Here is a 25,962-nt window from a genome sequence, read left to right on the forward strand (position 1 = left end):
AATCTAGAACGGTGTCTAAGACAAAGTAGATACTTAATAAATATGATTAATACCTACATTGTTATCATTAGCATCAACGTTCCTTTTATTCAGCATAGCATTTAGAATAGTATTTTGAACTCAATGGATATTTGTTAAATATTTATTGTCGACTGGTTCTCCTTGTTTCATGAGAACTTTATAAGACATGATATAGAGTTAATGACGTGTCAAGCTGTTAAAATTTTTAAGTCATAAAGCAAGAAGTTACTTTAAGTGAACATGGGGTTCACTGTATAAGCAGGCTATTTAGTATAGTAGTATGCAATGAATGTTTGTTATTGATCAATGTATTAGTTATCTGTTTCTATATACCAAATAACTCCAAAACTCAGTGGCTTAAAAAAAATCATTTATTATTTCTCATAACTTCTATGAGTCAGGAATTCAGGAGCAGCTCTCTTGTGCAGCTATGTCTGTCTGTCTCTTGTGGGTAGCAGTCAAATGTGTGCTGGGGCTGCAGTCATCTGCAGACTTGACTGGAGCCGGAGCATCCACTTCCAGGGTGGCTCTCACACTGGCTCCCAGACATGCCTGTCAAATTGGTGTGGACTGTTGGTCAGGGACTTTAGGTTCTCTCCACCTCAGTCTCTCCACAGAATTGTTTGAGTGTCCTCACAGCATGACAATTGGCTTATCCTGGGGCAAGTGAGCAATCTAAGAGACCAAAGTAGAAGTTGTAATGCATTTTATGAACTAGTCTCAGAATTCACACATCATCATCACCTCCACCATATGCAGTTGTCCACACAGGGCGTGCCTTCATTTAATGGGGATCAGTCAAGTACAGGAATGATAGGATCATTGGAAATTATCTTGGAGACTAACTACCACAGATAATGATGAAATGTCCAGCGTGACGAAATATCTGTTGTCTTAAAAGTATGTAAGGATGGAAACTCATAAATGCTCTTTCAGTGATATTTTATTTCTCAAGAACTTGTTTAATTTCAGCCCAAATCTTTCTTTTTTGATCTTGAAAAATAGCTCTGCTCAAGAGCATGGATTTGATACTTATCTTTACAGGTCTCTGAAAGTAACCCTAGCAACAAGGCCTGTCACTAAGCTATTTTAATCATAAAAACCTGCTTTGGAGGTAAAAAAAATTAAGATTGGGGCAAAGTGTTATTCATTCATGTATTCATGCATTCATTCTTTCACTTAATAAACAGTAGACTAAATTTTCTTTGTAGCCAACATGCACGTAAAAGAACATGTAACAAAAATAATTTTACTATTTAATGATTATGCCATCTGATTCTACCCAAGTTTTATATTATTTGGGCTTAATTCCCTTTTGCTGATCTATCTTCTTGACAACATGCTAATGAAATAATAAAACTGTCACTGATTTAGTATTGATGATATACCATGTACTTTACAGATCACTGATTTTCCAAATCTTCAAGGTAGGTATAATTATCAGCATTTTGAATGTGGAGAAACAGACTAAGTAATTTTTCCAGAGTACACACAGCCAGTAACTGGCAGGGCTGAAGTACACATCAAGATCTGTCTGTTTTTTCTCCACAAACATGGCTGCTGTGAGTGAATACTTTAGTTTCATAGCGGCTAAAACAAATACGGGTCAATGAATTGGCTTAACAACAGCAATTAGATTGGCTTGTTTTCAGAAGCTAGAGGCTTGCTTAATCCTGAAGTTGGCATCTTCTGGCTGGCCACATGCTCTGGGGTTCCATGGCTTTCCCATCACATGGCAATGCACATGGCAGTGTCCTTGCCTTTCTTTTCCAGGTTCCATCTTCTTGCTTTTCCCCTGGCTTCTTTCTCTGTGAAATTTTCTTTCCTTATAAGGGCTTCAACCATTTTGGGTTAAGGCTCATCCTCATTTAGTGTTTTTTGTTTGTTTGTTTGTTTTACATGGGCAGGCACCGGGAATCGAACCCAGGTCCTCAGGCATGGCAGGCAAGCATTCTTACCTGCTGAGCCACCATGGCCCGCCCCCCATTTAGTTTTGACACATTTTAACTAATAATATCTTTAAAGATCCTATTTACAGATGAGTTCATACCCTCAGGGCCAGGGTTTGAGTCCTGAACATGACTTTTGTAGATTATATGATTTAGTCACCATCAGATAGTGCTTCTAATTTTCATAGGTTTTAGATTTTAAATTTTCTGTTTGTAATATCTTTAATTTTGTATTTCCACTCTTTGTTTCGCCATAAAGTATTTACAGACTGAAGCGTATTTCCTTACATTCTTCTCTTTCAGGTTCTGTTGGCTTCCAGCTGCTGGCTACACTCTGTGATTTCTCTCTCATGTCCAATTTCCTTTGTTTATAGCGCCTTCAGCCATATTGGATTAGGGCCCACCCTCCTTCGGTTTGCACACAATTAATAACACTTTCAAAGGTCATATTTATAAATGGTTTCCCACCCACAGTACTAGGGGCCGGTACCTGAACATGCCCTTGTGTGTTATGGTGTTACCTCTTATATTTAGATCCTTTATCCATTTTGACTATATTTATAAATATAGTATAAGGTTAGAGTCTTATACTATATGAAAGAATTTCATTCTTTTACATGTGGAGACCCACTTTTCCTAGCACTCTTTGTTGATGAGACTATTCTTTCTGCACTACATGTATTTAGCAGCCTTGTCAAAAATCAATCAGCCAGGGTACATGGGTGGTTCAGTATTAGAATGTTCACCTTCCATGCAGGATACCCAGGTTTGATTCCTGGACCATGTACCCCCAAAAAACAACATCAGTGGGCCATAGACTTGTGGTTCTGTTTCTGGGTTTTCAATTCTGTTCCATGGTCTGTTTGTTTATCTTTATGCCAATACCACAGATGTTTTTTTTTAATTCAATTTTATTGAGGTATATTCACATACTCTATAATCATCCGAAGTGTCCAGTCAGTGGTTCACAGAATCATCATATAGTTGTGCATTCATCACCACAATCAATTTCTGAACATTTTCATTACTCAAAAAAATACATAAGAATAAAAATGAAAATGAAAAAAAATACCCAAAATATCCCATACCCCTTATAACCCCATCCCATTATTTATTTTTGTCCTTATTTTTATTTTACCTATAACTATCCATACACTGGTTATAGGGAGTGTCAGCCACAAAGTTTTCACAATCACATCGTCTCACTCTAAAAGCTATACAGTCATCTTCAAGGATCACCGCTACTGGACTAGAGTTCAGCAGTTTCAAATATCCTTCTAGCTATTCTAATCCACTAAAAACTAAAAAGGGATATAATGTAATGCATATAACCTCTAGAATAACCTCTTCACTGTATTTGAAATCTCTGAGCTACTGAGACTTTATTTAATTTCGTTTCTCTTCCCCAGTTTGGTCAAGAAGGCTTTCTCAGTCCCACAATGCCAGGGTCAGGCTCATCCCTAGAAGTCATGCCCCACATTGCCAGGGAGATTTACACCCCTGGGAGTCATGTCCCGCATAGGGGGGAGGGCAGTGGGTACCTGCTGAGTTGTTTTGGAGAGGCTAAATCAGAGCAGCAAAAGAAACCTCACTCTGGGGGTGACTCTTAGGCGTAGTTGTAGGTAGGCTTAGCTTCTCCTCTGCAGGCATAAGATCATAAGGGTAAGCCCCAAGATCAAGGGCTTAGCCTATTAAATTAGTAATCCTCTATACTTACAAGAATGTCTGGAATTCCCCAGGTGGGGACATTTAATATTTCTACATTTTCTGCCAGTCCCTCACAAGGCTTTGCAAATACTTTTTTATTTTCTGCCCATATTAATCTGGCATGTATTGGGGCATCACACTATCTGTACCAAGCCAACAAATTCTCACTCCCTATTCAAGTTTCCATGTAATCAACGTGTTCATATAAACTGACCAGACAAATTAAATTAGATACTGTGCTACAGAAAATATAAATTTTGTACTGAATAAATATCTTTTCCTTTGGTCTCATACAGAAGTTGAGGTTTTAAAACAGTCTAAGTATCATCTTTTACCCTTTGATCTGATTTACCTTAATCCTAACCAGATCTGCTTCATTCATATTTCTAATTGAAGTGTGATCTCTTTTTCAGCTTTTCAGACAGTTGTTCTGTAGGGTAATGGTGTGTTTCATAGCTGCAGAACTCTAGTTCTGAGTCTCAGGTGTCACACAGATGCAAAGTTCCAGGGACTGATCGGTTATGTGCAAAGAGCTCAGCATCTCATAATTTAGAAATAACAGTTACAACTCCAGAATAGATGTGAATAGGAATCTAGGAACCTTTGCAATAAGCCTTCCTCTGATAACCTGTGCTCTTGGGTTCGATTCTTAAAGGTTGCACATTATACTTAGTTCATATTACTGCGGCATTATAAGTTTGTCTTTTTGTTTCTGACATATTTCACTCAAGATGCTATCCACAAAGTCCATTCATCTACTTGCATGCCTCACAGCTTCATTCCTTCTTGCAGCCACTCAGTATCCATTGTACAGTTCTGTACTGTTTTGATTACTATTGCTTTGTAATGCAATTTGAAATTGGGCAGTGTGACTCCTTGAATTTTAGTCTTTTTCACAAGTTTTGGGTATTCCGGCCCCTTACAGTTCCTTATGAATTTGAGGATCAGGTTTTCCGTTTTTTGCAAAAAAGACCATTGGAATTTTTATAGGGTGTTCTAGTTTGCTAGCTGCCGGAATGCAACACACCAGAGACAGATTGGCTTTTAATAAAAGGGGATTTATTACATTAGTTCTTCTTAGGGAAGGCAGCTAACTTTCAACTGAGGTTCTTTCTTATGTGGAAAGGCACAGGGTGATCTCTGCTGGCCTTCTCTCCAGGCCTCTGGGTTCCAACAACTTTCCCTGGAGTGATTTCTTTCTGCGTCTCCAAAGGCCTGGGCTGAGCTGCGAGTGCTGAGATGAGGTATGCTGAGCTGCTTGGGCTGTGCTACGTTGTGCTCTCTCATTTAAGCACCAGCCAATTAAGTCAAACATCATTCATTGCAGCAGGCATGCCTCCTAGCCAACTGCAGATGTAATCAGCAACAGATGAGGTCCACAGCAACAGAACTAGATGCCTTCACCTGGCCAAGTTGACAACTGAATCTAACTACCACGTAGGGCTTGCATTGAAGTTCTATATTACTTTAGATTAATTTTGACATCTTAACAATATTAACTCTACTAGTCCATGAATGTGAAATGTCTTCCACATATTTATGTGTTTTAAAATTTTTTCAGCAGTGTTTTATAGTTATTAGTGTGCAAGTGTTGTTCTGTTTTGAAAAGATTTATGTACCCTAAAAAAAGCAGTGTTTGAATCCTAAACAATCTTATGAGTGCAACGGTTTCTTCTAATCCCTATTCAGTACTATAGGTTGGAAACTTTAATGAGATTATCTCCATAGAGATGTGACGCACTCAAGAGTGAGTGTCAAACCGGACTAGGTGGAGATATGTCCACCCATTTCAGATGGGCCTTGATTACTTTACTGGAATCCAATAAAGAGGAAACATTTTGGAGAAAGCTTGAGATTCTGAGAGAGCAGAGAACACCACAGCTCCATAAAGCCAGCGATTTTTGGAGATGAAGAAGGAAAATGCCTCCCAGGGAGCTGGGGAAGAATCTAGCAGATGACACCATGTTCGCCATATGCCCTTCCAGCTGAAAGAGAAACCCTGATTGTGTTTGCCTGTGCATTTCCAGGTGAGAGAAACTCTGACCATGTATGCCATATGCCTTTCCAGTTGAAAGAGAAACCCTGAACTTCATTGGCCTTCTTGAATCAAGGTATCTTTCCCTGGATGCCTTAGATTGGACATTTCTATAGACTTACTTTAATTGGGACATGTCCATGGCCTAAAACCTGTTAAATTGCAATTTATTGAGCTCCTCCTTTTAAAAGCCATTCCATTTCTGGTATATTGCATTCTGGCAGCTAGCAAACTAGAACAAGTGTTTTATATCCTTGGTTGCATTTATTTCTAGATTTGTTTTGGGTGCTACTATAAATGGAATTGCTTTTCTAATTTCCTCTTTGGATTGTTCACTGCAAGTAAATACAGTTTTATTTTTCTTTGTTGCTCTTGTATTTTGCCATTTTTCTGAACTTGTTTATTAGCTTAATAGTTTTCTTGTGGATTCCTTGGGATGTTCTGTATATATGATCATGTCATCTTCAGCAGAGATGGTTTTATTTATTCTTTTTCAGTATGGATACCTTGTCATTTTTTTTGTGCCTAATTGCTCTGGCTAGAACTTCTAGTTAAATACTGAATTGCAGTAGTAAAGTGGACATCCTTGTCTTATTCCTGATCTTAATGGAAAAGCTTAGTCTTTCACCATTGAGTATATTATTAGCTGTGGGGTTTTTCATAAATGGAATTTTTCATGTTGGGAGAAATTTCTCTCCTATTTCTACTGTTATAGTTTGCTATATGTGTCTGCTTTTGTAGATAGCATATAGATAGGTCCTGTTTTTTTTATACATTCTGCTAGTATAAGTCTTTTGATTAGGGAGTTTAATCCATTAACATTTAATTTATTACTGTAAAGGCAGTAATTTCTTCTACCATTTTATCTTTTAGATTTTATGTCATATCTTTTTTTCTCTTTTTACCTTTATTGATAGTCATCAGTTCATCTCCAGACCTCTCTCTCCTGTCTTTTCTTATCTGCCTACAGTACTCCCTTTAGTATTTCTTATAGAGCCAGTCTCTTAGTCACAAACTCTCTCAGTGACTGTATGACTGGAAATATTTTAAACTCCCCCCATTTTTGAAGGACAGTTTTGCTTGATATAGAATTCTTTATTGGCAGTTTTTCCCTTTCAGAATCTTAAATATATCATACCACTGCCTTTTCACCTCCACAGTTTCTCCTGCAAATCTGCACATGTTCTCATCAAGTTTCTCTTGTATGCAATGGTTTGCTTTTCTCTTGCTGTTTCAGAATTCTCTCTTTATCTTTGACATTTGATGATCTCATTGGTAAGCATCTTGGAGTAGGTCTATCTGAATCTATTCTGTTTGGGACACTTTGTGCTTCTTGGGTCTGTAATTTTATGTCTTTCCTAAGAGATCAGAAATTTTCAGTGATTATTTCCTCCATTAGTCTCTCTGCCCCATTTCCCTTCTCTTCTCCTTCTGGGACACCCATTTATGGGTTTCATGTTGCCATTCAGTCCCCTGAGACCCTGTGCATTTGTTTACATTCTTTTCTCTGTCTGTTCTTTTATGTGTAGAACTTCAAATGTCCTGCCTCTGGTTCACTGATCCTTTCTTCTGCCTCTTCAAATCTGCTATTTTAGGCTTCCACTGTTTTATTTCATTTCTTCTATTGTACCTTTCATTACCATAAGTTCGATGATTTGTTTTTACAAATTTTCACTTTCTTCATGTATGCTCAATATCTTCTTTATATCTTTCATCCCTTTTGCCATATTTTCCCTCAACTTATTGATTTGATTTTTTATGTAATTTTGCATGTCTTTTCAAACATTCTTAATTAGTAGTTTCAACTCTTGCCTCTCATTTGAAATGTAGGATTTTTCCTCTGACCAGGCCATATCTTCAATTTTCCTAGTATGACTTATTATTTTTTACTGGTGTCTAGGCATTTGATTTCTTTGATTAGTTTATTCTGGGGATCATTTTCACTCTTTTACCTAGGGTTTTTTGTTGGTTGGCTGTGTTCTCTCTCTGTTCTTTGGCATTTAGTTCAACTTATTATAGACCTCTAGCATAGCTTCTGTTTAGCTGAGCAGAATTTTTTAGCTCTTGTTTTTCTGGTCTCCTCAGATATGATTGTCCCCAGTCAGATTTTCCCAGATCAGACAGGTACATGTCTCAGGATGGGGGTGTGATCAATATCAAGTTTCCCTGAGGGTGAGACCCAGCAGGTTGTCAGACTTTCCTATGAAGCCTCTAGATTCTATCTTTTTCCTGTGTGCTCAGCATGTGATGCTTGTCATCTTGCGGCTTCCCACCAGGGTAAAGTGATGTAGTGCCTTTAATTCTTAGCAGCCTCTCCCTGCCAGTGGCTTTGTTGAGACAGAGGCTGAGTTAGAAGGCAGGTTTCTGTTGTTTCTGTTTTCCAGCCCCTGGGGCCTGAATTCCCTGAAGAAGGGCAACCACTTGAGATGGGCCCCACCCCCTTTTCTTGGGGAAGATACACCTTTTAGGGAATTATCCTCACCTGACTAGTTATTTTATCACTCAGATGTGGTTTTGATTCACCCACAATTCACCTTTAATTTGGCAGTGCTGATGAATGCTGTGAATACTGGCAGTTCTGTCTGATGACCTGTTAAGAAGTAAAAAAAAGAAAAAGGAAAAAAAGCCTTTTCACAGCCAGACCCCAGCTCCCTGGGTTTGCCAATCAAGAGTTGGAGTTGGTTTATGACTCTATCTGTGTCCAGGTTCTATGTGCTCCCTTTTCTCAGGGACCAGCTTTTTTCCAGTATTTTGTGCTGTCCACCAACTCAAAAAGCCTCTGTTTTTGTTTTGTTTTATTTCTGTCAGCCCCACACCCTCTCTGTGGGGATGAAAACCCTTGGTTCCTTTAGTGCTTACTCTAGGTTTATCTGTGCTCAGGCCCTGTTTTCAGCAGTCAGAATTTGTTAATTGATTCTGCAATTGGAGTTTGATTGACCTACCTTCCTTGTTCCTAGTAAAATCTGTTTCTTTTTCCTTGGGGGACCCAGGCTGCTATGCTCATGGGATAGGGGTGCTGACCTCCACGGCTTGGGAGACTTATAGTTCTGTGCAGGATCTCAGCTGTTCCACCCATTCCAGACTGCTGTGCAATGTGTGTCCGGTGACTGGAATCCCAACAGTTGTTACTTATAGTTCCTGGCTATTTATTAGTGCCCTGTAGGATGAACTAAATTCCACACCTTACTATGCCACAATCTTGCCCTATATTGTGTGTCTCCTTTTAACAACTTGAATTTAATTAATTTACAATCTACAGATTTGAGGCTGAAAAAAATGTCCAAATCAAGGAATCATCCTATGATGCTTCCTTCCCAAAGACTGGCCTCAGGTGATCCCAGACTCCTCTGTCATATGCAAGACATATGATGATGTCTGCTGCACTTTCCCTTTTCTGCCAGGTTTTCTTGTTTTCAGCTTCTTGCTTCTCTTCTCTCCTCTCCTCTCTTGTCTCCTCTCCTCTTACCCCTTCCCCTTCCCTCTTCTCTCTTCTCTCCCATTCTCTACCATTTATTAATATAAATGGTATCTATATTAATCCCATTTATAAAGGACTCCAATAAGTGATTAAAATATTTAATATTTAGAATTCAAGTAATTCTGATATCTGTATTTATAGATTTTTTTCCTTCCTTGCTTTAATTTTAAATTAGTTTATGAAACATATTGTACAAACAAGCTTTACATTGATTACTTAGATATTCTTTTTAATATGCCTATGGATAAGCTACCTAAGATATCCATTTTAGATGGTTAAAATTTCCATGTGTTAATTGTAAAAATATTTGTATCTTCATATTTTCCTGAAATAAGGAAAATATTTAGTAACATAGGTCATTACTATAGCAATACAGATATTTGTAAGAACTTTCTACTTAAAAATTTTGAGAACATTCACAGTTTTGACAGCCTATCAAATGGTATCTAAGTTGGTTTTTAATACTTAGAATTTAAGAACTTTACTACCTGAATATGTAGATTTCTTCCTTGTTGCCTTAATTTTAAATTGGTTTATGAAATTTACTGTGCAAACACAGGCTTTACAATGATTATTTGGATACTTTATTTAAATATACCTATGGTTAAGCCAACTAAGATAGCCATTGTTGGTGGTTCTAAGTGTATGTTTTTGTTTTCTTAAATAAAAAGTGTGTAAAAAGAAAGAAAGAAAAGCCACCCTAGGCCACACTTTAGCTGAAGTAACATAAACACAGGGCTGTACTTACAATAGGTTTATGCCCAAAGGAATAGATTGAGAACATACTTTTTGTAGGGTCCATACAGCTTCAAACCATTAAACCTACTTTTCTGAATGTTTTTATCAAGAAAGGGTGTTGATTTTTGCCAGATACCTTTTCTGTATCTATTGAGATAATCATGTGGGGTTTTTTTCCTTCATTCTATTTAATACATTGATTTATTTTCATATATTGAACTACCCTTTCATTCCTGGGGTAAGTCCCACTTTTGGTTATGGTGTATAATCACTCTAATATTGCCATTGGTTTATGTTTTCTAGTATTTGTTTTTTCATTTTAACATTTTTTATTGTGAAATCGAACATATGTACACAAAAAGCAATACATTTTCAAGTACATTTTAACAGGTAGTTATAGAATAGATTTTAATATTTGGTATGGGTTACAGTTCCATGATTCATTTTTTTTTCTTGCTGTTCCAAGACACTGGAAACCAACAGAAATATTAATATGATGACTCAGCAATCATACTCATTTGTTAAATCCTGTCTTCTCTGTTACACCCCTCTTTCTCTTTAAATAACATAAAAGCAATAAATTTCAAAGTACATTATGATAATTAGTTGTAGAATAGATTTCAGAGTTTGGTATGAGTTACAATTCCACAATTTTAGGTTTTTATTTTAGCTGCTCAAAGGTACTGGAGGCTAAAAGATATATCAGTATAATGATTCAGTACTCATACACTTTTGTTAAGCCTGACCTTCTCTATATAGCTCCACCAACAATTTTGATCTTTCTACCACTCTTTAGGGGTATTTGGGCTATGCCCATTCTACATTTTTCCATGTTGGAAGGGGCTATCAATGGGATACGGGATGGAATGAATTGATGTTCTGGAAGGATTGGCCCCTTTGCATTTTAGGAATTATCTTGTCCAGGGACCCATTTGGAAGTTGTAGGTTTTGAAAAGTTACCCTAGTGCATGGAACCTTTGTAGAATCTTATATAATGCCCTAGGTATTCTTTAGGATTTGATTTTGTTTGGGGTTTGGCAAGTTATGATAGGTAGCAGTGTCTAACTGAGGCATGTGTAAGAGTGACCTACAGTATAGTTACTCAACACTGAACTCTCTCAGCCACTGTTACCTTATTTGTTACACTTCTTTCCCCCCTTTTGGTCAGAATGGCATTGTTGATCCCATGGTGCCTGGGCCAGACTTATCCCTGGGTCATCTCCCACGCCACCAGGAGACTTTCATCCCTGGATGTCATCATGTCCCACATAGGGAGGAGGCTCAGCCTACATATAGGCATGCTTCTCTGCTATATACATAAGCATCACAAGAGCAAGCTTCAAGATCAAGGGCTTAGAATATTGATTTGGGTTTCCCTAATGTTTGGCACAGTATCCAGGATTTCTTTGGAGGTGAAGTTTAAGAGTTCTATAATTCTTCTCCCATCCCTCAAGGGACTTTACCAATTCTTTTTGATTATCTGTTTAATATACTCTGGGATATATCCAGGCATTATATCCAGCTATACAGGATTAAAGGCTCTCATTCTTATTCTGGGCTCCCTGTGTTTCAGTTGTTCAAATGATCTATCCGGATAGGTATATGTTGAGTTAGATTATGTGCTACAGAAAATTTAGGTTCTGGACATAACAAAACTTTCTTCCTTCAGTCTCAAAGAGTAGGTGAAATTCTAAAATACAGGCGATGCCTTCCTTACCCCCGGATTCTGAATTATCTTAATCCTGACCCAATTGGCTTCATTCTTATCTCTGAATACCAGGTTATACATGTATAAAACAGCCCCTCAAAATCCAGAAGTAACAATTACCACTCTGGACTAAATATGATTGCTATAAGAACTTACAATCTAGGCCCCAATTTTCTCATAAGTATTTTCTAAATGAGATCATACAATATTTGCTCTTTTGTTTCTGGCTTATTTTGCCTCACCAAATGTCCCTCAAGTCCATTCAAATTGTTGAATGCCCTTACAACTTTGTTCCTTTTTGTAGTAGCATCATGTTCAATCATATGTTTACACCATCATTTGCCAGTCTGTGTCTCAGTCAGTGCATCTTTCAGCCACCTCCATCTACTGGGCCTCCGGTATAATGTCCGAAGTCAACAGTCCATCAACACTCTCAATTTTAGATAATTTCATTGTTCCCAAGAGAAAGACAGCCGATAAACACACGCTCACCAAATAGAAAATCCAAACCTCCCCCTAACTCTTGTCCCTCCACCCATTACGTATCCCTGGTATTGTTGTGGCACTGTTGATGTTTTCCTGTTAAACACAGTCCATAGTGTGTGTTAAAGATTCATACCTTTGCAGTAGCTCATGCAAGAACTTATTTATGTTTATAGCGTTAATTGGTGGAACACATGACAATACAACCCCTTTCAATCATGTTCACCTTCAACATGATAATATTACTTATAGACCCACTAGTGCACCCCATTTACTTCTGTCTAGTCCCTTACAATTATGTTCAACCTGTTTAGCAAACTGTTCACCCATCTCAAGCTTCTGTGACTCTTTAGGTCCCCTATATTCTGTATTATAAGCCTCTCATTTTACTTTTACATGGCCATAAAAGTGGAATCATACAGTATCTTTCCTTCTGTGTCTGGCTTATTTTACTCAGCATTATGTCTTCAAGGCTCATCCATATTGTCATGTGGTTCAGGACATCATTTCATCTTATTGCTGCATAATATTCCATCGACTATGTATACCACATTTTCTTAATCCGCTTGTCTGTTGATGGGCATTTGGATTGTTTCCCTCTTTTGGCGATTGTGAATAGTGCTGCCATGAATATCGAAGTGAAAATCCCTATTTGTGTCGCTGCTTTCAATTCTTCTGCATATATACTGAGTAGTGGTATTGCCGAGTCATAGGGCAGCTTGATATTTAGTTTTCTGAGGAACTGCCAGACTATCTTCCATAGCAGATGGACCATTACACATTCCCACCAGAAGTGCATAAGAGTCCCAATTTCTCCACATACTCTCCGACATTTGTAGTTTCATGTTTGTTTAATAGCAGCCATTCTTACAGGTGTGAGGTGGTATTTCATTGTAGTCCTGGTCTGAATTTCCCTTATAGCTAATGAGAATGAACATCTCTTCATGTGCTTTTTAGCCATCTGTATTTGCTTTTCAGAAAAATGTGTATTCATATTTTTAGCCCACTTTATAATTGCGGTGCTTGTTCTTTTGTTGTTGAATTGTATGATTTCTTTATGTACACAGGATATCAAACCTTTATCTGATGTGTGATTTCCAAATATTTTCTCCCAGTGAGCTGGCTGCCTCTTCACCTTTTCGACAATCTTTTGAGGCACAAAAGCATTTGATTTTGAGGAGTTCCCATTTATCTATGTTTTCTTTCATTGCTTGTGCTTTGGGTGTAAAGTTTAGGAAGCTACCTCTATTACTAGGTCTTGAAGATGTTTCCCTACATTTTCTTCTAGGAGCTTTATGGTACTGGTTCTTATGTTTAGGTCTTTGATCCACTTTGAGCTCATTTTTTTAGTGTGTAGGGTAAGGATCCTCTTTCATTCTCTGGCTAATGACAGCCAGTTCTCCCATGACCATTTATTGAAAAGACTATTTTGTCCCAGCTCATTGGATTTGGGGGCCTTGTCAAAGATCAGTTTACCATAGATTTGGTCAATTTCTGTGCTCTCGATTCATTTCCATTGGTCAATACTTTTATCTTTGTACCAGTACCATGCAGCTTTGACCACTGTGGCTTTATAATGTTTTAAAATTGGAGAGTGTTAATCCTCCCACCTTAGGATGCTTTTAGCTTTTAGTTTTTAGTCTTTTCCCCTTCCAGATGAATTTGATAACTAGCCTTTCCAAGTCTTTAAAGTAGGTTGTTGGAAATTTTGATTGGTACTGCATTGAATCGGTAGAACAATCTGAGTAGACTTGACATCTTAACTACATTTAACCTTCCTATCCATGAGCATGGAATATCTCTCCACCTATTTAGATCCTCTTTGATTTCCTTTAAAAATGTTTTGTAGTTCTCTGTGTAAGTCCTTTACAAGCTGCTGGAATGCAATATACCAGAAACAAGAATGGCTTTTAAAAACGGGGAATTTGTTAAGTTGCAGGTTTCCAGTTCTAAGGCCATGAAATGTCCAAATTAAAATAAGTCTGTAAAAATGATCAAATTAAGACACCAACAAGAGGTTACCTTCACTCAAGAAAGGCCAATGAAGTTCAGGATTTCTCTCTCAACTGGAAAGGCACGTGGCGTACATGGCAATGTCTGTTAGCTTTCTCTCCAGACTTCTTGTTTCATGAAGCTCCCTTGGCATATTCCTTCTTCATCTCCAAAGGTCTCTGACTGCATGGACTCTCTGCTTTGGGGCTCTTTCCAAAATGTTCCTCTTTTAAAGAATTCAAACTAATCATGACCCACTTGGAATGGGTAGAATCATACCTCCCTCCACTCCAAGGTTAATATCCACAATTGGTGAGTCATATCTCTGTGGAGATAATCTAATCAGATTTCCAACCTACAGTGCTGAATAAGGATTAAAAGAAATAGCTGATTCCACAAGATGAATCTGGATTAAAACATGGATTTTCTAGGGTACATAATCCTTTCAAACCAGCACAGGCTGTATGTGTATGGATATTTATCAATAAAAATAGATTAAAAAAGAACTAAACTAGTGGTAAATATCCTTTTACATAAATACTTGAATAGCAACTTGATATTGAAGTCAGAGAGAGAAAGTAGAATCCTACATTTCCAAAATTTATTCTGCTTGACGAAATGCAGCTCTGTCCTTAGCCTCCTTATTTTTTTTTTTCCTGTGGGGAACAGATAAGTAATGTTATGTAAGTCTTCCTAAAATTTGCTATTTCTGTAAACCATCTTGGATAAATTATAATTTTATTAGTGTGTTAAATCTGGATAGGAACAAGAGCTTGGACACTGAAGCAGTCAGTCATTGTATATAAATTTTTTCTCACTTTTTCTTACTTCTTCAGAATCAGCAAGCAACCTATTCAAGTTTTCCAATTGTGTAGTTCCAAAGGCAGTAGTGGTTGAAAGAGGAAATAGACCTTTCATAAACTAGAACTTCCTCTCTTCCCTCATGTCACAGTGCTTATATCTAATAGTTTAGAATCAGCAAGGGTTTCTTGCAGCAAGTATTGTGTGAACTGGTTTAATTAGGACTAAGTTATGAATTAAGTCCCCATATATTTGACTAGAAATCATTAGTTGTCCAGGGTTGGGATGCTTATTTCCTCAAAATGAACATGGAAAATCAAAGAGACTGAACTGAACTACCACTTAAAGTAAAAAGGAGAAGGGTCTAGTTGAAAAATAGGTATTGCAATTGCATTGTGTTTGATTTCAGCTTTCTCATGGCAGATACTTGACAATGCAAAACCCAAATCTAATGAGTCTACCTCCATACCTCCCTTACCTAGTCTTGAGGTTTTAATTCTGTAGCCCTAGAAATCTTGGGTTGGATGGTTATGTCCCAAAACAAAGGCATGGGTATTCTTTTGGATATCATAGGAAATTGGAGTATCTGGAACCTGATGTGTTCAGAATAGAGATGATTCTATTTTGTATATTTGTCTGTTTTGTGTCTTTAGGATGTAAGATGGTTCAAGACCTGTCCAGATTGCCTGCACATTGCTCTAGACTAGACTTTCATTAATAGGGCACAGATTAAAACTGAATCGTCAGAGTTGACTAGGCAAGTGACAGCTTCTTGTTTATTGGAATTCTGTTGCTTCATCTTGTCAACTATTGATTGACAAGCCTCAGGTGGCCAAGGGCTTGCTGGTTAAATTCTAATGTTGACATTGTTAAATATATTTTCAGTTGCAAAAAATCAGGAGCATTTTCCTTTAATAGCTTAATTTTTGACATTTCATTATGCTCATCAAGGGTCAGCAAACTATGGTCTTGTGGACCAAATCTGGCTTACAGGGTTAAGAATAATCTTTGCATTCTTAAAAAAAAAGTCACAGGAAGAATATGTGACAAATCATATGTGGTCCATGAAGCCTGAAATATTTCCTATATTGGCCTTTTGCAGAAAAAGTTTGCTGGTCCCTGCATATGTTATTCATAGCACATTTTGCATTTTTGTATTCTGTTGATTTATTAGTTGCAAGAAATAGGAACCGTTCAAACCATTTTCAGCAAAAGGGATTTAATGCAGGGACTCAGCTTAAAATCATTGGAAAGAATAAAAGAGGGGTCTTTTGACCTAACCTTCAGGAGTGATTTCTAGGATAAGACTACAGGACTGTTCCACCAGAGGAGCTGCTGCCTCTGCAATAATTAGGAAGATGGAGAATCAGGGGCCGTCACTGGTACTGTTGAGTTCAAGAACATACCACTGTAGCTGTGATCGAGGATCAGAAAGCCACTGTCACTCCTGCAACTACCTCTCAACATCTTAGTAGCATCTGGACACTGAAAGACTGCTGCAGAAAAGCCAGTGTCTTCACAACTGAGTTTGCTAGCAGAAACAGAGCGCAGTGCCTCAGCCTCAGATCCACCTTCCAAGTGCATCTAATTGACGGAAGCAGAACCCTAAATTGCAGGGGGATAGGGAAATGTGGTTTTCCTTCTTAACCTCACTAGAAGATGGCAGTAGATGCTGAGGGCCTGTTCAGAATACCCACCACTGCTAGTCTGTGGCTTTCCACTCTTTTCAACTTTTCTTATTTTTGTCCAACTCCTTATTCTTTCATTTGGAAAACCTTCCTTGGCAGTCCCTTCCCTACCACTACTCCTACTGGATTGGATGTCCCTTCTGTGAACTTTCATAACTCTTAGCCTGAGCTCAGCAATGTGTATCTCACCCCATGTTCTAACAGCCTGGTTTCTTGCCCATTTCCCCCACTAGGTTGCAAGCTCCTTGAAAACAGAAACTCAGTCATTCATCTTTGGTTAGGCAATTGATATAAATTTGTTGAGAAAGGTAGTATTTCTTCTATTTTCTTTATTCTTTACTCTTCTATATTGATATCTGAGTATAGCAAAAGCTCAGTAAATGTTTTTTTACTGAGCAAAAGCTCAGTAAAAGCTAACTGACTGGCAAGGCAAAGAGAAGTTCCATTAATACTTTATATGTGTGTCTTTGACTCTCTCTATACCTATATAGATTTATAAATGCTATGAAATAGCTAATGTCTAAACAGTTTCAACATGCTAGGCCATATACTAAGGACTTCATGTGTATTATCTCATGTAATCCTCACAACTATCCTATTAGCTAAATATATTTTTATTCCAATTTTACAGATGAAGAAACTGGGGCTTAGAGAAGGTAAGTCGCTTAGCCACAGTTACACAGTAAATGGCAGACTAGTCTGGCTAACACCATAATTTGTATTCTTAGCTGTTATGATGATAATGATAATTGTGTTAATGATGAAAGGTAACATTTATTGATCATGTTTTAAGTGCCAAATAGTGTACCAGACATTCTCTAGTTGATCTGTTATCTCAAGCTGTATATTTATTTTCGTAGAATGTATGCTCAGTAGCTGTTGCATATGGTGAGATCGACAAAGCTAGTATAGTAATTCCTGCGTTCTATTCTTGACCCTCCCACTAATTCTTCTGTGACCTCAGGTAAACTGCTAACCCTTCTGGGCTCTAGTTTTCTCCCCTGCAAAACATATTTCCAATTCTAAAATTCCAGAACTCTATGAATGAATTCTACTTTGTCTTTTGTTCCATAATTATTACTTTGGTATAGAAAACCCTTTCTCATTGTCTAAAATCTAAATTCCTGTAGGATCTCGATTTTGTTTTATAGTTTTCTTACATCTTCTATGGTACCTAGTCCGGTATCATACATAGTACATAACAGGCTAATGATAGGTACATATATATCTATATAAAGATTGAGATCTGTCCAAAGGAAAATATCCATCCTTGCAAGAAGCTGTGCTTATTGTCATGTGTTACTTTCTTTTGGGGATGACATCTAAATGTAATTTGGGTCTGCCAAAGAAAGAAGTCAGCACTCAGCACCCTTGGAAACTTTTGTGTAATCACAGATAAGATTCATATCCTTAAAGCAGAGCTAGTCACTGCTCAAGCAGCTACTCCTATGACAGAATGGGGAAGGTTACTCTTGTAAAAATTGTGCCAAGTGCATATAAAAGGTCCCTGGCCTTTAGATAACGCTAGAAACTTACAGTAGGGGAGTTTCTACAGGAATCCAGTTGATATTCTATTCCCTATTTCTTTTTTTTCCCTACATGGGCAGGTCCGGAAATCGAACCCAGGTCTCCAGCACAGCAGGCGAGAATTCTGCCACTGAGCCACCGTTGCCCGCTGCATTCCCTATTCTTATACAGGAATTGGGAAATCACAAATCAATCCATAACTTCTCTGAATCTTTGAAGAATCTCTTTTTTAGAAAGTGAAGTGAAAAAAAAAAAGGAACAAAATTTCTCCCCAAACGTATGAATAACATATACAATGCAGAATGTTTCTGAAACCTTGACTTTGCATCTGTAGCTCAGACAGTCTCAAGAAAAAAGTTACCTTAAATACAGATCAAATAGAATTAAGTCAAAAAGCAGTGAACAGAGAAAACAAAGACATAACATTTTAAAAAAGCCATTTAGCTGCTTTTACATTCTTGGGGAATGGCAAGATTAACCTCTAGGGTAGATGGAACTTTTTTTTTGGGAAGAAAACAATAAATCCGGCTTTTGGAGTTGTAGCTAGTCTACATGAGAGCAAGTTTTGACAAAGAGCATTATATTGTGTGGAATGATAAAATTACTGAGATTTGGGGCTGAAGGGCTATGAAAGGAAGTCTCAGCAAAATGGCAGCAGGCAGGGCCTGAGAAGAAAATATAGTGGGAAATTCCCTACATTGGATATGACCAAGAAACTTTTGGATATTTAAATTTCCTCTGCTGTATTTAATAACTCCTGTTATTCCCAGGCTTTCAGTAAAAGTCTGTTGTGCACAATCACCTGTAGGTAGTGGTGCTTGAGGAATCAAGAAGGAGGGGACAATGGCCACAAATAGGATGAGGTGGGGCGAAGACAGCAACCACAGGCGAGACCAAAGCAGGAATTTAGAGTGAGAGATGATCAAGAGAGGAGAAGTCCCTCAGGATTCTTTCTCTAACCTTAAGTAACCTACAGGAATCATATCTGTGTATTAAAGAATTGATAAACTTAGCCTGAGACCCTTGCAGTCATTTCAGATTACACAAGAGGGATTCAGGCATATCCAGGAAACAACAGGAAAACCCCCTGACTGTATAAGGTCAGTATGGATGCCAGGCCTCGTGCTCTTGGTCCAGCTTTCTTTCTTGAACACAGAATCCACAGAGAAAATTGAAGACTGTTATTAAGAACCATTATTCCAACTGAGAAAAAACACTACATATGTTTAAAACCCCCCACAAAACTCTAACCTGTCCACATATGAATCTGTGCATTTCTTAGTAACTATCACCATGGTAACAAGGCAGTTTGACAAAGTGTCTTTTTAGCACACTACATACAAAGGAGGGACTTAACTAATCATGCACTGTCTTATACCCTTCTTTATTTAATTGTATTCATCCTATTTCTGTGGCTGTTACCTCTGATACTTCTCTTCCTTATAGCATTTAGCACAGTGCTGGGCATAGACTAGGCGCTCAAACATACATACTGACTGGCTGAATTAAATGAATGATATCTCTGCTGTGTCTTTCTTTCCAGCCTACAGAAAAAAATCTTTTATTGAATTCATTTGATTCAATAAATAGTTCTTACATTTGTCTAAGGTATCAAAACAAGGCCATTTTCCCCACTAGGCTGGCCCAACATGGATTTCACGTTGAGAGAGTGAAAGGACGGTGATTAGATAATCTGAGTTACATTATTAGAAGATAAGTGGAATAGTAACTTTACTTTTCTCAGTGAGCATTCAAGGCCCAAATGCTTTGTGTCAGGACTTGCAGTACTATTTCCTGCATGGGTAAAAAGACAAGTTTGGCAGCAGTTCCTGAAGCATTTAATGTCAGACCTGAGCTAAAACCCTAAGGACAGGTTGTTCCATAGACTCAGGCTTCAAACTGAGAAAGCTTTTGAAGCCCCTGGCCCCACAGTTAACCCAATTAATACTTAGCCTGAGAAACCTCCTTATTATAAGTCCTTGAGTTAATGATAATCTTTCATAGCCTTTCCTCTAATGTATTCTTACATTTCACCTTAATTGTCAGCCACATAATTGCACTGCATTTCAATTACTTCCATTTCTATTTTTAATGTTTCATTTCACGTTTCTTTTTAAGAATTTAAACGTAGACATACCCTCTTTATTTTAACAGCAAGTGTACCCATATTTGCTACTTTAAAATCCACGTTCCTGTAGATTCGATAGATCTTCAATGTTTGCCACCTCCAGGTTGTAGACTGATATTCTAATCACGTTCAAGGCTGATAATGGCTGCAAGAGTCTATCTTTGGAATTCTTGAGCAGTAGCTTCCAGTTGATAAAGACCACACTTGGCCAGTCTGATAATCAGCCACTGGTATAAGATCATCATCATCATTATATCAACCTCACTGGGACAAACAACAGGACAAGTGTCTTCAGGAATGAGCTGCAGAAGTGCCTTGTCCAAGAAAGGAGCAGTTAAATCTTTCCAAACCTGGTAAAGAATTTGACTTAGCTCCCTAAACTAAAATGTACCTTGAAAGTATAATCAGTTAAAATGTATTTTTTCCCTCCTCAAAATTACTTTTGAACCCTTGTGAGATAGGGAAAAGATACTTTTGTTCACACTGGACTCAAACCTTTACCATTGATAACCTTGACTTATTCAATATGAAAGCGGGGAAGCAGACAAGTGACTATATTGTCAAAAAAATATTTAGATCTCTAGTTGCGAAAGTCTATGAATATACAGTTTGTTGTGCACTTTCAAAGCCCCTCTGTTTTTTTTTTTACCATTGTGTTTAGCACGATGCCGAGTAAATAGTAGGTTCTCAGTGAATATTTGTTGAGTGAGTACATGAATGAATGAGTAAATACAATCTCTTCACAATATGATTCCTCCCTATCTTTACAGTTCTATCTCCCGCTGCCCCTCTTCCCAAATAGAAAGTACAGAAGTATACTGAAATTCCTAAAAATCTTTCCTTTTTTTCCCTTTCCATACCTTTCCTTTTCTGTACCCACTGCCTGGAATACTCTTTCCTCAGTATTCCAGTGTTACTATTTTTCAAAGCTCATCTCAATACTATCTGAAAATTTTACTGATTGTTCTAATGAGATACAAGCCTTTTCTCTGGCTAACTCTCATAAAACTTTCATCCCCTGGTCATTTTTTATCAACTACTTTGCATTATAGTTATTTTTGTGGTTAACTTATTCCCCTTGTTGGATTGTAATCTTCTTGAAGATGGGCACTGGGTCTTAGTAATCTTTATAGTGCCTAGCACACAGTAGATGCTCAATAAGTACTTGTTGCAATAATTACAGTAACCAGTTTAGCTTCTGCTGTGAACCTTAGCCAATGTGCTCATTTTTATCATGCTCTTTATGCAATCTTAAGTGCAGTTCTCATAATGGATATTATTTAAACTCCAAAACTGGATTTAAAACTTATCTTTGTCAACGTTTTCTCTCCAGTTAGTTCTGCAGGAGATTGGAGCACTCATTAAGACTCTGCCTTGTGCTTTAATATGATCCCCTTTTCTTGTTTGAGTCTTATAGTAACATTATTAACATCATTAAAATTCATATTTTTTTTCTTCTTCAAAGGAGATATTTTGAGTATTTTTTCCTAAAGTGTGGATGTATAATTAAATTCTTAATTCTTCTGGTGTTCTTGCCTGCATTATTAAGAGGTGGCATTTCAACCACTCATGCATTTGCGTATGAGGCAAAGGTCTGCACAGAAACCCTTGGGAATGTGCTTTCTGCCAGTTATTAAACCTTTCTAGAAATGCCTTCTTCTTGACACTTAATGATGAAACCAAAAATTCTGTTCCAATGTTTTCTTAATTAGCTATTACCACCTGGAGAGACATGAAGAAAGGAAAGATGGAGCACAAATTATCCTAGAATTGAGCTTGGAAGTGGATTGAGAAATTTCCTTCTTGAAATCAGAAGCATCTCGCTGAGCTTTATTTCCTAAATATTCTAGCCTTCCTGAGAAAGGCTTGTAATATCTCATTTGGGATATTTTTAAGGCTTACAACAAAAGCAATAAAGATAAAAAGATGGACAAAATTGTTCGGTACAAAATTTGGGATAGTCTTTGCCTTGACCAGTGTGGGGGCAACAGGCCTGAATTTCAACTTTGCAAAGCTTCTCAGAGCATTATTCCTAAAATCAATGCTCCTCCAGTCAAGCCTTCACTAGTTTTTATTTTAAATTAAATTTTCCCTCTTTCTACTAGCCTTCTATTCTTACAGTACTTGTGATTCTGTCTTTTCCCTCTCTGTCACTCTGTCTCCATCTTCCCTTCTTTTCTAATCATTATATGTCTTTCCCTCTTTTTTCATTCTTTTTATTCTAATTTATAATATAAAATTTAACCATAAAATGTCTTTTCCAACTTTTTAAGGTAATTTCATAATCTTCTTGTCCTAATAGATCTCCTTTTCAACATACCTGTTCCTTGTTGAAAATATTTATTGAGCAGGTACTAGGAGCCAAAGTCTGGGCCAGGTAAGGGGTTAAAATAGTGAACAAATAGTAATTGCCCTGCCCCATGGAGCTCATAGTCTAATGGAGGAGAGATTCATTAAACAAATAGCACAAATAGCTATATCAAAAGTAAAGATGTGTAATAGGGTAGAATCAAAGACAGCCTCACCAAGAAAGGGACATTAAAGCTGAATCTTGGTGGATGCAAATGTAGTAAACTTGGTGAAGGGGGGAGTGTTGCAAGCTGGGGGGAGATAGTGTGTAAAGGCTGAGGTGTGAAAGAGCTTGGCACCTTCAAGATGAGGAGAGAAGACCAACGTGAGCCAAGAGGAGAGTGATTTGAGTTCAGATAGATAAGGACCAGTGCATTCAGTACAATCATCGACCAGGTAAAGTATTGTGGACTTAATCCTAAGAGAAATAGAAAAGCTACTGGAAGGTTTTTAATATGGAAAGGATATAAGATTTGATTTTTTTAACAATACTGTGGGGAAATTGAAGATTCACAGAGACCAGTAAAGAAGCTATTGCTGTAGCCTAGGTAAAGAAAGAATAATATTGGCTGGAAGTGGATGTTTTATAACTACTATAAATAGAACTCATAGCACTTAAAAGTTCAGTCTGGGATGAATTCAGGTTCCCAGCCTAGAGGCTGAGGGAGAAGTGAAATGACCACTCATGAAACATAGGACTCTGATTCAGGACTAATTCATGATGATAAAGGATAATATTTCATTGCATAAAAAAAGCAGATAAAAGCAGAGAGAAACTCCTTCCTAGTAGAACATAAGCCCCATGAGAGCATGGATTTCAATAAACTCGTATTCACTGCTGTATCTCTCACACCTAGAATAATGTCTTAGGCACTAAATAAATATTTGTGGAAAGAATGCCTAGGGCTACAGGTGTAGTAGAGGCTTTCCAACCAGGTTGTCTTGGCCAATACTGATTATAAGAAGAAAAATTTGCACTCTGCCATCACTCCCTTGTATTCCTTACCCAAAGGGATGTAATGGGGATGAAGCTTTATTTTTTCACCTTGAGAAGTTTGGGGATCTAAGCTAATTAGACAACTGATGTGGAAAAGGACAAAATGATTGCTTGCCTGGTAAGTTTGGCTGGGACTGAGTGAAGGTCCTCCCAGCCTAGTGGCTATGTAAGAACTCAATACTGGAAACCACAGTGAGACTGTATGTCTGAATTTTTGGTCTCAATTACAAACTGCCAGGTGGCTAGGAGTTCACTGTTGCTTATAACAGAGCTAAAAGGCTCATAACTCTCGTCATGAGCAAGACCCAGAGAAGAACTTTACAGCTATCTACAAGGTCTCCAAATGGAATTTTCCAACTCTGTATAGCCTGAACCCATTGGTGAGCATATGAAAAGAATCATTCAAATGGTATCTACAACAAAGGTATGCAAGCTACTGCCCATGGAACAAATCAAGCCCTAAGCCTGTTATTATTTATTTTAAACAACTTTATTGAGATATAATTCATATTCCATACACTTCACCCTTTAAAAGTCTACAATCTAATGGTTTTCAATATATTCAGAGTTGTGCACTGTTAACCACCATTTTAGAACATTTCATCATCTCCCCCCCAAAAAGCTCATACCCAATAGCATACATCCCCACCTCCCCAGCCCTACGTCACCACTAATCTAACATATTCATAGATTTATCCATTCTGGATATTTGAGATAAATTGGGTCATACAATATGTGGTCTTTTGTGACTGTTTTCATTTGGCATATTTTCGAAGTTCATCCATGTTATAGCATCTATCAGTACTTATTCCTTTTTATTACTGAATAATATTACATTGAATATATACATAAATCGATCTTGTTTGTCCATTCTTCAACTGATGGACATTTGAGTTGTTTCCACTTTTTGGTTTTTATGAAAATTGTTGCTGTGAGTGTCCATGTATGAGTTTTAGTGTGGACATATCTTTTTCTTTCTCTTGGATGTATACCTAGTAGTAGAACAGCTTGGTTGTATAGTAACTCCATCTTTAACACTTTGAGCAACTTCCAAACTGTTTTCCAAAGTGGATGTGACATTTTTACCCTCTCACCAGTAATGTGTGAGAGTTCAGATTTTTCCATACCTTTCTCAACACTTATTATCATGTCCTTTATTTATTTATTTATTAAACATAACAACATACAAACACAAACATTCTTACCATATGATCATTCCATTCTTGATATATAATCAGTAACTCACAATATCATTACATAGTTGTATATTCATCATCATGATCATTTCTTAGAACATTTGCATCAATTCAGAAAAAGAAATAAAAAGAAAGCAGAAAAAAATTCATACCTACCATACCCCTTATCCCTCCCTTTCATTGATCACTAGCATTTCAATCTACTAAATTTATTTTAACATTTGTTCCCCCTATTATTTATTTATTTTTAATCCATATTTTACTCATCTGTCTATAAGGTAGATAAAAGGAGCATCAGACACAAGGTTTTCACAATCACACAGTCACACTGTGAAGGCTATATCATTATTACAGTCATCTTCAAGAAACATGGCTACTGGAACACAGCTCTACATTTTCACACAATTCTCTCCAGCCTCTCCATTATGCCTTAACTAAAAAGGTGATATATATTTGATATGTAAGAATAACCTCCAGGATAACCTCTTGACTCTGTTTGGAATCTCTCAGCCATTGACACTTTATTTTGTCTCATTTGACTCTTCCCCCTTTTCGTCAAAAAGTTTTTCTCAATCCTTTGATGCTGAGTCGCAGCTCGTTCTGGGATTTCTGTCCCACATTGCCAGGAAGGTCCACACCCCTGGGAGTCATGTCCCATGTAGAGAGCGGGAGGGCAGTGCGTTTGCTTGTTGTGTTGGCTGAGAGACAGAGGCCACATCTGAGCAACATAAGAAGTTCTCTTGGGGGTGACTCTTAGGCCTAATTTTAAGTAGGCTTATCCTATCCTTTGAGGGGATAAGTTTCATATGAACAAATCCCAAGAGTGGGGGCTCAACCTATTGCTTTGGTTGTCCCCACTGCTTGTGTGAATATCGAGAATTCTCCACTTGGAGAAGTTGAATTTTCCCCCTTTCTCACCATTCCCCCAAAGGGACTTTGCAAATACTTTTTCAGATGTTCCGTCCTCCAGTTTAGAAATCCTATGTTCTGTCTCTCAAAATCTACCATTGTAGATTTCCATTGTTTTTTTCATCTCTTCTACTGTGTCTTTCATTCCCATAAGTTCTGTGATTTGTTTTTTCAGACTTTCAGTTTCTTCTTTTTGTTCTTTCTTTGCCTTCTTTATATCCTCCCTCAATTCACTGATTTGGGTTTTGATGAGGTT

At 37.5% G+C, this 25,962-nt stretch overlaps 1 protein-coding gene across 2 annotated transcripts in view; it reads right to left on the reverse strand.

The window, feature by feature from the left end:
- Positions 1-381: 381 nt before the first annotated feature.
- The window catches only part of C7H12orf56 (chromosome 7 C12orf56 homolog), a 199,221-nt gene continuing 173,640 nt past the window's right edge, over positions 382-25,962 (reverse strand). For both annotated transcript variants that reach the window (XM_077111297.1, XM_077111292.1), the window contains one exon: positions 382-696. In XM_077111297.1, coding sequence (XP_076967412.1) covers positions 655-696 — 42 coding nt within the window. In that variant the 3' untranslated portion in view covers positions 382-654. The remainder of the gene's footprint in view (positions 697-25,962) is intronic.

This window comes from Tamandua tetradactyla, chromosome 7 (genome assembly GCF_023851605.1).
Source record: "Tamandua tetradactyla isolate mTamTet1 chromosome 7, mTamTet1.pri, whole genome shotgun sequence".
Taxonomy (NCBI): Eukaryota; Metazoa; Chordata; class Mammalia; order Pilosa; family Myrmecophagidae; genus Tamandua; species Tamandua tetradactyla.